Source organism: Lycium barbarum, chromosome 9 (assembly GCF_019175385.1).
Source record: "Lycium barbarum isolate Lr01 chromosome 9, ASM1917538v2, whole genome shotgun sequence".
In the NCBI taxonomy this organism is placed as follows: domain Eukaryota; kingdom Viridiplantae; phylum Streptophyta; class Magnoliopsida; order Solanales; family Solanaceae; genus Lycium; species Lycium barbarum.
Window position 1 is genome coordinate 120,928,789 of NC_083345.1, and position 12,630 is coordinate 120,941,418.

At 32.5% G+C, this 12,630-nt stretch overlaps 1 protein-coding gene across 1 annotated transcript; it reads left to right on the top strand.

The window, feature by feature from the left end:
- Window positions 1-3,250: 3,250 nt before the first annotated feature.
- Window positions 3,251-6,434, top strand: LOC132609721 (receptor-like protein Cf-9 homolog). The gene is made up of 2 exons (XM_060323847.1): window positions 3,251-6,059; window positions 6,239-6,434. Exon 1 carries the CDS (start codon window positions 3,322-3,324, stop codon window positions 6,016-6,018), a length of 2,697 nt encoding a protein of 898 aa, XP_060179830.1. The 5' UTR covers window positions 3,251-3,321; the 3' UTR covers window positions 6,019-6,059; window positions 6,239-6,434.
- Window positions 6,435-12,630: the final 6,196 nt, after the last annotated feature.

Below are 12,630 nucleotides of genomic sequence, written 5' to 3' on the forward strand. Positions count from 1 at the left end.
ATATTCGACGCTAATTCCTTAAGCTTTTGTGACTCCTTAAGCACTTTTGTTGTTACTTTTTGTGTTTTTATGTTGTTTTGTAGGAAAAGATGCCCGGAGAGCATAAAAGAGCAAAATAGATCAAAATGGACCAAAATGGAACAAAATATAGCAAAACAAGCCAAGTAGCTGAAATGAGTGATCGGAAGAAACTAAGTGAAAAGAAAGTCAAAAAGAGGTCAAACTGGACATTTTTGCAAAACTGTCAAAACTGGACAGTTTTGCAAAAACGGGACAGATTTGCAAAACTGTCAAAAGTGGACAGTTTTGCAAAAACGGACAGAATTGCAAAAACAGAAATATGGGGGCAGATTTTGACATTCTTTTGAACTTGGAAGAATTAGAGGAGCTACAAAAGAGAGGCTTAGGGCAAAACATTAACATCTTTTGCCATTTTTGCAAGTTTTGGAGGCTAGAGTTTTCACCTACACCATTGGAGGAGAAGATTGGAGCACTTTAATGAGATAATTCTTAAACCTTTCTTCAATTCCTTGTTTTGTATTGAATATTTTAGTGTGTAGTATTTCATTTCTAGACTTGAATCTTGTTTATGAAAATATTCTTGATTAAAGTTTGGATTGAAACTCTTGTTTTGCTTATGTATTGAATGATTCTTATTGCTATTGAAGTGGGTCTTTGTTGATTTAATTAATCTCGTTCTTGAATGTTTCCAAAGGGATTAGCTAACCCTAGGACTCACCCATTTACTTAGATTGAGCTTGGAAAAGGAAATCTAGGTTGGGAAAGATTAATTAACAAGAATTTGGGTCATTAAACTCATCTAATAACTTGAGCTCGGAAGAGGATAGTTACTTGAGGTTAAATTGATTGTGCCTAATATCACACTCTAAGGCTTGGAAAAGCTTAGAGTGAAATTCATTGATTTGGTTGGAAGACTTTCAATGAGATTTTAGATATCATTATCTATTGACATAAACCCGTTCTTAGTTGTAAAATCGTGAAATACATTGGATCGTTACTTGAGTGTAATTTCCTTTGTATCCAAACTTGTGGCCATTGATCATTTTACTTGCTTTCTAGGTTAGTTTACATTTCCGCATTAGTCATAATTTTCTCAAAAACCCAAAATATTATCCATCGTTTGGCTTTAGCGTAGTTGGTGAAAGTTCCTTACTTTCTTAATCGCCTAGCATATTGTTCCCTGTGGGATCGACCCCGACTCATAGTTGGGTAAATATATTGCATACGACCGTGTACACTTTCTCTTTGAGGAGTGTATTTGGACGTTATCAGTACTTGATAAATGAAGGATATATAAATGATGCCATTTGTCCATGTGTTTTTATTAAGAAAACAAAATCAGGATTCATTATACTTGCTGTTTATGTTGATGACATAAACCTCATTGGAACTCCAGAAGAGCTCCAACAGGTGATTGAATATTTGAAGGAAAAATTTGAGATGAAAAATCTCGGAAAGACAAAACTCTGTCTTGGTCTGAAAATTGAACATTTCGCAAAAGGGATCTTTATCCATCAATCTGCCTATACTGAGAAAGTTTTAAAAAGATTTTACATGGACAACGCATCCTTTAAGTACTCCAATGGTTGTTCGCTCACTTGAAGTGAGTAAAGATCCGTTCCGACCTCAAGAAAAAAATGAAGAGCTTTTTGGTCCTGAAGTACCATATCTTAGTGCAATTGGTGTAGTTATGTATCTTGCTAACGCTACAAGACTTGACAAAGCGTTCTCTGTTAATTTGCTAGCAAGATATAGCTCTTCTCCTACACGAAGACATTGAAACGGAGTTAAGCATATATTGCGATATCTGAAGGGAACTAACGATATGGGTCTGTTTTATACTAACAAAGGTACTGCTATATCATGGCGATCCACAAAGCAGTCCATTGTTGCTACTTCTTCGAATCATGCTAAGATAATAGCTATTCATGAAGCAAGTAGAGAATGTGTGTGGTTGAGATCAGTGATACATTTCATCAGAGAAAAATGTGGCTTGAAGTGTGATACAAAAATACCCACAGTATTATATGAAGATAATGTTGCATGCATAGCTCAATTAAAGGGAGGATTTATAAAAGGAGATAGAACGAAGCACATTTCACCAAAGTTATTTTTCACACATGATCTCCAGAAGAATGGTGATCTTGATGTGCAACAAATTCGTTCAAGTGACAATCCTGCAGATTTGTTCACCAAATCTTTGCCAACTTCAACTCTTGAGAAAATGATATTCAAGATTGGAATGCGAAGACTCCGACATCTGAATATTGGTCTTCGTCAGGGGGAGTGAAATACGTGTTGTACTCTTTTTTCCTTAACCAAGTTTTGTCCCATTGGGTTTTCTTGGTAAGGTTTTTAATGAGGCAACTCTCAAAGCGTATTACTAGATATGTGTACTCTTTTTCCTTCATTGAGGCTTTTTCCCACAGGGTTTTTCCCAATAAGGTTTTTAACGATGCACATCATCTATGGACATCCAAGGGGGAGTGTTATGAAATATATTATGGATGTCCAATACACAAATATAATGCTTCTCCTCCACCATCTTAATGGTTCCTCAATTTTCCTCCACCATCTTAATGGTTCCTCCATTTTCTCATATATTGAATGCATATGTAGCACTATAAATAGAGGCATAAGTTTTCATATGAAATACACTTGTAACACATTTTGGAAGAATAGTAAAAATCTCTCCTCTTTTGTCATTCTATTTCTATGGTTTTCATCCTTTAATATTGTGACTCTTTTAGCTTCATTTTATAATAACAACTAGTTTGTTAGACAACTAGAGCCAAATTTGATATTATCCTGTCAAGACTTGTACATTAACTTGAGAATGACAATAATGGAAATGATTTGATAATTTGATACGAAGGCAGCAGTCCTTTTCCGTACCTAATTTCTCTTTGATTCTATCTTGTTATATTGAAGCCGAAAAGTTTCTTGATTGGAGAGGTGTTCACAAAGGACAAATTGTTTTTCGTTAGACAAATACAAAAGAAGACAAATGAGCAGACACATTTTGAAAGTAAAGTTTTCCTACTTATTTCGGATAATATTGGTAATGATATGTTGCTTAACTCTAGCTTTAATATTTTATCTCCTTTAGTGTTACCCTGTTTATTAGATTGACAGCTGTTGTCCAATTTTCTTAAGGGTCCACCAGACCTACTCCTTAATCAAAACAAATTTGCTTCATTGACTTGGAAGACTTAGCAATGATTTAAGTGTACAACGTAAAGCTTACCCTGCACCAAGTTCATAACCAAATTAATCCAACTCAAAATTGTTTAGCAATATATGATGATGGTTCCCAAAATATTCTGTCTGCTTCAGTTCTTCACTCTCTTATATCTCCCTACAGAAACTTTTGCTTCCACGGAGGAAGAAACTGCTCTCCTAAAATGGAAAGCAACTTTACAAAACCAGAATAATTCCTTATTGGCTTCATGGAGACCAAGTTCTAATGCATGCGGGGATTGGCACGGAGTTATATGCTTTAATGGTAGGGTAAACGGGCTGAATATTACAAACGCTAGTATCATTGGTACCCTCTATGATTTTCCATTTTCATCACTCCCTTTTCTTGAGTATCTTGATCTTACGATGAACAATTTCTATGGGACCATCCCAGCTGAGATTGGTAATCTCACTAATCTTATCTATCTCGACTTGCGCATCAATAAGATTTCAGGCACAATCCCACCACAAATAGGCTCACTAGCCAAGCTTCAGACCCTCCGCATATTTGACAACCATTTAAATGGTTCCATTCCTTCAGAAATAGGTAACCTACGGTCTCTTACTACCCTATCTTTGGGTACTAACTTTCTTAATGGTTCTATCCCTATTTCATTAGGGAACTTGACCAATTTGTCTTTTCTATATCTTTATAGAAATCAGCTTTCTGGCTCCATTCCTAAAGAAATAGATTATCTAAGGTCTCTTACTAAGCTAGATATGCGTACTAACTCACTTAATGGTTCTATTCCTGCTTCATTGGGGAATTTGAACAACTTGACCTATTTGCATCTTTTTGATAATCACCTTTCTGGCTCTATTCCTAAACAAATAGGTTACCTAAGGTCTTTGACTACACTATCTTTGGGTTCTAACTCTCTTAATGACTCTATTCCTGCTTCATTCGTGAACTTGAACAACTTGTCACTTTTGTATCTTTATAAAAATCAGTTTTCTGGCTCCATTCCTGAAGAAATGGGCTACATAACGTCTCTTACTGAGCTAGATTTGAGCACCAACTCTTTTAGTGGTTCTATTCCTGCTTCGTTGGGGAATTTGAACAACTTGTCTCTTTTGTATCTTTATGATAATCACCTTTCTGGCTCCATTCCTGAAGAAATAGGTTACCTAACGTCTCTTACTGAGCTAGATTTGAGTAATAACTCTTTTGGTGGTTCTATTCCCGCTTTATTGGGGAATTTGAACAACTTGTCCCATTTGTATCTTTATAATAATCACCTTTCTGGCTCTATTCCCAAAGAAATAAGTTACATAACGTCTCTTACTAAGCTAGATCTGAGCAATAACTCTCTTAATGGTTCTATTCCTTCTTTATTGGGGAATTTGAACAACTTGTCCCTTTTGTATCTCTATGATAATCACCTTTCTGGACCCATTCCTCAAGAAATAGTTTACCTAAGGTTTCTTTCTAAGGTAGATTTGGCTACTAACTATCTTAATGGTTCTATTCCTGCTTCGTTGGGGAATTTGAACAACTTGTACCTTTTGTATCTTAATGATAATCACCTTTCTGGCTCCATTCCTTCATCTATTTGCAATTTAACATCACTACGAATTCTAGATTTATCGAGAAACAATCTTAAGGGAGAAATTTCGCAATGTTTTGGCAACATGAGTGGTTACCTTGAGGTTTTGGATATGCAGCACAACAATCTTTCAGGGACTGTTCCAACAACTTTTAGCATTGGAAGTGTACTCAGAAGCTTCAACTTGCATAGCAATGAACTAGAGGGGAAAATTCCCGTATCTTTGGCCAATTGCAAAGAGTTGCAAGTTCTTGATTTAGGAGACAATCATCTCATAGACACATTCCCAATGTGGTTGGGAACTCTTCCAAAGCTACAAGTTTTAAGCTTGAGATCAAATAAATTGCACGGACCCATTATAACTTCAAGGAATGAAAGCATGTTTGTTGAGCTTCGCATCATCGATCTCTCTTGCAATGACTTTTCGGGAAACTTACCGACGAGTTTGTTTCAACATTTGAAAGGCATGAGGACAATTGATCAAATAATTAAGTCACCAAGCTATATCGGAGATGGATATTACCACGATTCTACAACTATAGCAACCAAAGGTCTAGAGCTTGAACTTGTCAAAATTTTGACTATTTACACCGCTATTGATATTTCAAGTAACAGATTTGGAGGACATATTTCAAGTATTATGGGAGATCTTATTGCACTTCGGGTGTTAAATTTATCTCATAATGAATTTCAAGGTCATATACCACCATCACTTGGAAATTTATCTGTAGTTGAATCATTGGACCTTTCATTTAACCAGCTTTCGGGAGAGATACCACAACAACTTTCTTCTCTTACTTCTCTTGCATTCTTAAATCTCTCCCATAATTATCTCCAAGGGTGCATTCCTCAAGGACCTCAGTTTGCTACATTCCAAAAGAACTCATATGAAGGTAATGATGGATTACATGGATTTCCAGTTTCAAAAAGTTGTGGCAATGATTGGATACCAGAGACAAATTATACCGGATCTATTCTAGATGATCAAGAAAGCAACTCTGAATTTTTGAAAGATTTTTGGAAAGCTGCTCTTATGGGCTATGGAAGTGGATTGTGTATTGGATTATCCATAATATATTTCATTATTTCAACTGGAAATCTGAAATGGCTTGCAAGAATCATTGAAGAACTAGAGCACAAAAATATTATGCGAAGGAGAAAGGTGCAGCAAAGTCAAAGGAATAGCAGAAGAAGAAATAACCCCGTGTAGTCAAGTTACTAATCGAGCGAAATTTGATTTCAGAACTTCAGGTATTCAAGTTAATATCTATGTTGATCCTTTATTTTCATACTTTTAAATTGCTCCTTCAGACTTAATTAGATAAAAGTCCGATTGTAGTTAGATTTCAATGTAAATTAAAAGTAAGACTTAACCTTTTTTTGTGTAAAAATTAAAATCAGATAGTAAATAAATAAATTTGAACATGTAGGTGCTTCGAGGAGCATTTGGTGGAATGGTCAACGGATATGCAATGATATAAGATGCTGGATTTGATTTTTAATTTCTTTTTAGATTTATATATAAGTAAGATTTTTCTTCTTCCTTTCATTAACTTGGGAAAACGTAACTTTATGAATTTTGTGTGTAAGATTATAATGTATTGAATGAAGTATGCATTTTTTGGATCCCTAGCTGCTTACTATATATATATATATATATATATATATATATATATATAACTTACAAATTAATATAGTGTATTATAGACCAATATTACTCACTTCAACGAATCTAAAAGGGACTTATAGCCTGTTTGGCCAAGCTTATTTTCCCCTCAAAAGTACTTATTTTTTCTATAAGTGCTTATTTAAAAAAAGTGAGGTGTTTGGCCAAGCTTTTGGGAGAAAATAAGTGTTTTTGGGAAGTAGCAGAAGTAATTTTTTAGAAGCTAAAAAAAATAACTTTTGCCCAAAAGCACCTTTTTGAAAAGTACTTTTGAGAAAAATACAGTTAGAAATACTTTTTAAAAGCTTGGCCAAACACTAATTGCTGCCCAAAAGTACTTTTTAAATTAATTGACCAAACACAAACTGCTTTTAGCTAAAAGTACTTTTTTGAAAAGTACTTTTTAAAATAAGCTGTTTTTAGAAGTTTGGCCAAACAGGCTATTAATCATATTATAAAAGTGAAAAGCTCCTACCTTCAAAATTAAATTACGATTTTGCCCCTAATTTAAATCAAAAGGTAATAAAACATCTAATATATTAATTTTAAATAGTATTATAATTTAATTACATGAAGGATCAACTATATACGTTCACGAGGAGTATTTAATTTTCATCAGCATTGCATCAAATCCTAATTAAATACTAATATTTAAATTAGCTAAACAATGCATTGAGTTCTTTGGTTATCTTGAAATTAGCTAAACAATGCATTGAGTTCTTTGTGAAATAAGTTGGTTATCTTGAATTTTATTTGGACCCTCTTATGCCTTAAGGCAAACTTTTACCAAAAAATTGGCCTTAAAACAAACCTCTGTCTTAGCTCTTAAGGCCTAACTTTTATATATATATATGTATGCAGAGTTTAAAACCCAACTTATTCCCTGCGAATCCCAACTTATGCCTTGCGATTATTTTTAAATTTTTGACTGAGCGGGAGTTCGAACCCGAAACGAAGAGGCTTTTAGAAAAATTAAAGACAACTGATTTGAGGGGTAAATTAAAGACCACCCCCAGAAGGCCAATCCTGCAAATTGCCCAATACTTTTCAAAGCGGACCTAGGTTATTGGGCCTCTGATGAAAAAGAACAAAGGCCCAAATTTCTTCTCATGGGCTGCAAAACATAATAGTCATGGCCCGAACCTTGTATGTGTGATAAGGAGAGGTCATTTGCACTTTTGTCCCTACTTTGTGATAGTCTTCAGTTTTGTCCTTCATCTAGTCTTTCATCTTTGCCCTTCAAAATGAAACTTGTGCCTAGAGCGGTATAATTTACGCATCATAATATCTACAAGTTATGTCAGCACTCTTAAAGAAATTAATGCCCTGTTAGCATAAGTTCGATTTCGAAGGACAAAATTAAATAACACCCATTTGAAGGAAAAAAATGTAAGACCAGTCCATTTGAAGAACAAACCGTGCAATTAATTCGTGATAAGAAGTTCAGTAGACATGTATACAAATCATATTTAAAATTCAATTAAAAATTAACACTTGAGATTTCTATCCTAGAATTCAAAATCTATAAAGTTCAAATTTTAGATCCCTGTAATACTTCTTGATGGGCTACTTATAAACTCCCCCTTTTTCATGAAAATGGTTAGTAACTTAGTATTAAATATAAAAAGAACTGTAAACAAAATCCCACGAGAAAAGTTCAAAAGAATGGGCCCTTTCGGGCTACCAAGATACCACTCAGCTCTGAATCTAATGAGATATCCATAAACGGCCGATTTACATAAGTGTCTAGATTCAGGTCATCATTTAGATTTTGTTCCTATTTTTAAAAATTATGCAAGTATAGCCATTAACGGCCGATTTACACAAATGTCTATTTTAGGTCATCATTTAGATTTTGCTCCTATTTTTAAAAATTATGCAAATATAGGTGTTGAAAATTACACTTTCAGATAATGTTAGGTTTGGTATAATGTTTGTTCATCTGTTTCTCAATTTTAATGTCTAAACATTAGCTGTCTAGAGTTTGGTAACTTACAAAATTTTAGACTGTGGTCTAATATTTTCTCATATGATGTTCAGTTTGCTCAAAAATTATCTTTGACCCTAGTCTTAAAGGTCTATAAGTTGTGAAATAAATAAAAAGAGGGTCATTTACTGAATAACTGTCCAAAAAGAGAGAATTAGTGAATTTTTTTTCTCCATTAACTATGTTAGCCAAAGATATATAAGATTGGAGGTTTCTATATGTTGGCCTGAACTGAATAGTCTTAAATTCAGTTCATAACTTGATACCCAAGAGAAAATTCAGTGTATAATTTGAACCGTTAAGTCTTTCACCCAAACCACAAAACTAAAATTCAGTTTTAATGCAAGATATAAGTCAAAATATTTAATCAAAATATTCAGTCGATGTGAGCCTTTAACGTCTCTTACCCCGACGCTCTCCCTTCTAGTACGCATAAGACTAGACACATGAAACATAAATAACATGGGGCCAATTATTGGGTAACCCAACATCAAAATTAAGAGAAAAAAACTTTAACTTTGACTTAATTTAACCCCACTAAATTAGTTCATGAGGTGATATATGTCCAACACTAAACATATATACTAGATTCATATATGTCCTTAGCTAATGTAACGTGAGACTTATCAATCAAATGAATGGTAAAGTGGTGGGTATTTCCCCCCTCCAAAATTAGTTTGGATGTAGAAAAAGCATGTAAAAGAGTACTCTACATAAACGACTTAGATAATTCTGGAACAAGTGCCGTGATTTATTATTTGTTCTATACCTACTGTGTACGTATCAACTGGTGATGTAAACTCTTGTTTTTCTTATAAATTATTTCCATATTTTCTTTATTACAATCCTACGACAAGGAATTTTATAGCTTCTTTCTTGTTCAGCGTCTTTTTTTGGTATAATTATTCGGTATCCAATATCAACTTGAGATTGTTACAGTTATAGAAGTTGTAGTAGTATTCGGTATCAATTGCTCGACTAAAATTAAGATACGCATCGTGTATGACCCATTAAAAAAATACGCTGTCTATCAAATAAAATTCTATTCTCATAGAACTCGAATCTAAGACTGATAATTAATGGTGGAAGTCCCTCTGCATGTCTTGATGACGCTTGCTTTCTATTTAGTCGTTTTCCATTATATTGTTTATCGTCTAAACTAAGTAGTTAGAAATTTAGTCTAAGCTTCAAAAAACAAAAAGTATGCCTTTACTCCTGTTAAGTATTCCTGTTGATCTTAGTTAGTTATTACCCTTTTTTTTTTTTTTGTTCTGAAGTCATAATATCAGGTTTGATATAAAAAGTTACACTTGTTACTGTAGATCAATTTAACGTGAGGATATATAAAACAATATTAGTTCTTGATGCACAAAATTAAACTCCATATGTTTAGAGATAATTTTGACGTTGGCTATAGTGTCATAACATTGGGGTATGTCGGGGAGGAACGTATAACTTTAGAACTGATTATTTTAGTACTAGTAGTTGCAAAACACCTAACGTGGAAAAGTGAACTTCCATATTATTGGTAGTGACATGAAATAAGAGTATGCTCGAGAGATTAATATTGTGTTTCCTACATACACACGAAATCAGCCATGTAAATGATAATAATATTTACGTACTTACTTCAATGAAATTAAACTAGCAAATTGGAGATCCGAAAATTAAACCACATTATTATAGTGGTTAGAACACTCAAGGAAATTACAACCAGTAGCTTTAATTAACACAAGCGTAAAGCGATGCATTTTACTTGATACGAGGTGTAAGTCCTGCAATCAGGGCTTCGGCTTTGGGTCCCCAATTTTTGGAGCCCCATTTTTTTATTAAGTTTTATTTCTAGTTTATTTAAAAAATTATTGTAACTTATAATACTTTTATATAGTTTGTAAATATTTAAATTATTTTTCAAAAAATTTAAAGATTGTATGTCCGAATTCACGATAAAAATAAGAAAGTTTGACTCTCGAAATTCAAATTGTGTCACATAATTGAGACAGAGGGGGTACACAATTTTTATAAAAAAATAAAAAAAAGTGAAGCAATTTTTTTAGTCACGTGATTGATTAGCTATATTGTCAGTTGAATTGTTTTTAGAAAAAAATGTTAACAACTTTGCATTGTTCTTGACGATTATAAAATAGTAATTAATGACTCGCATCTAAAAGAGCAAGAAAATTAGACTTTAAATAAAAATATATATCACGATCTTTCCTCTCTTTTTTTTTTTCAAAAAAAATTAATGCCTCTCTCTGAAGTTTGGCTTTACGCTCCCAATCTTGTTGAAACGGCCCTGCTTGCAATGTAAGACGTAAGCTCCATGGATATTTAATATTGGATATTTTATAAAGAAAATTAAGAATATCATATATATCACAAAAAAATGAGATTAAATACAAAATTTCATAATATAAGTTTCTAGACCTGCATAGATGCATAAACATTACAAAAGGATGTTTTTTTATTCATACTTGCGGAACTGAAAGAAGAAAAATTGAAGTACACTCCCAGACATCGTCGTGAGGGTACACATATATTTGAAGTTGTAAAATTAACAGTTTGCAATATTGTACAGAATTAAAATGATAATAATAAAAAGTCATTTTTTGAAAACCTCATACCAGAAAACAAATAAGAGTTATAGAGCCCGTTTGGATTGGCTTATAAGTTGGTCAAACCAGCTTATAAGTCATTTTTAACTCATTTGAGTATTTGGTAAAAATAAAAAACAACTTAAATTAAATTAAAAAGTGCTTAAAATAAGCCAAAACCAAGAAGTTGCTCAACCCAACTTTTTTTTTTTTTGCTGAAAAGTCATTTTGATTTGACCAACAATTTTATCTTTTTATCCCTTAGATTTTCTGTTAATTCCAATACTACCCTTATATCTAAAAACTCTTTAAGCACTTTTATCCAAACATGTAACTGCGTATTTATAAAATAACTTTGAGCACTTAAAAATATTTTAAGCACTTATGCTTAAAAGTCAATTTTTTTCAACTAATCCAAACGGACTCATATAACTGACCATTTCGTAAAGGAGGACAACTACTTCTAAGCTAGAGTGATAACGATATTCAATTACATATATAGAAAAAAACTAACTTGAAAGAATAAACAAAAGAACAAAAAGTCGGCTGAATTAGCTAGTGTTGCCGTGTAGAAGGCCATTTTTTGAAATAGGTCGACTATAAGGGCTAGTTTGTCCCAGCTGTGTTAAGGCCTAAAACGCTTTTGTTTTAGAAAAGCATTTTCTTAAAAAAATATTTGAGGTGTTTGGCGAATTAGTAAAATTACGTTTAAGTAAAAACAGAAGCAATTTTTCTGCATTTGGAGAGAAGCTGAAAATTTCTGCTTCTTGAAAAAAGCAGAAGCAGAAAATTATTTTTTTCAAGACAAAAATATCTCAATCATTATACATAATTACCAAATATATTCCTCATTAATCCATTTATTTCTAATTAATAATTTTTTATTTTATTTTACGTAGTATAAAGTTAGCTTTCACCTTTTATATTCTATTTATTATGAGAAATTAGCCGTAATTATCTTTTTTGGGGACTGGTGAAAATTCTTTTGGATGAAAAAAGAAAATAGATCGTATGGCCCAAAACGCTAATGAATAATGATACATTAAATTCATAGGTAGAACCTAATGATGACGCTTTCAATATAGTGACAATAAATCCATGAACAGAGCTAATATAACAAGTAGTACTTATATATATTAGTATTTCTTTTCACAACTCATGTTGAAGTTAGTTTGTTTTGAATTTTTCGATTAGAAGAATTCCGAGAATATTTGTTGAATTTTATTTTGGTTGTAGTTGTTTTAGTATATTTAAATCATCGTGTTAATATTATATCAATATTTTAATATTTTTTTATGTATTATATTATTGAAATTTTAATATGTACTTTTAAATTTTAATTAAAAAAGTAAAAACTTAATTAAAGTCTTTCACAATAGATATTTAAAATAATTTCTCTCTGTAAAATAATCTTGATAGTAAACGTTTGTTGATACTTGTCCTTTTTCGTAATTTGACACTCAAAATTACTTTTTAAAGAAGAATAGTCAAACACAATCTGCTTATTAAAAGCAGCCCAAAATACTTTTTAAATGAATTAGCCACACTCAAACGGCTTCTCACCAAAAAGTACTT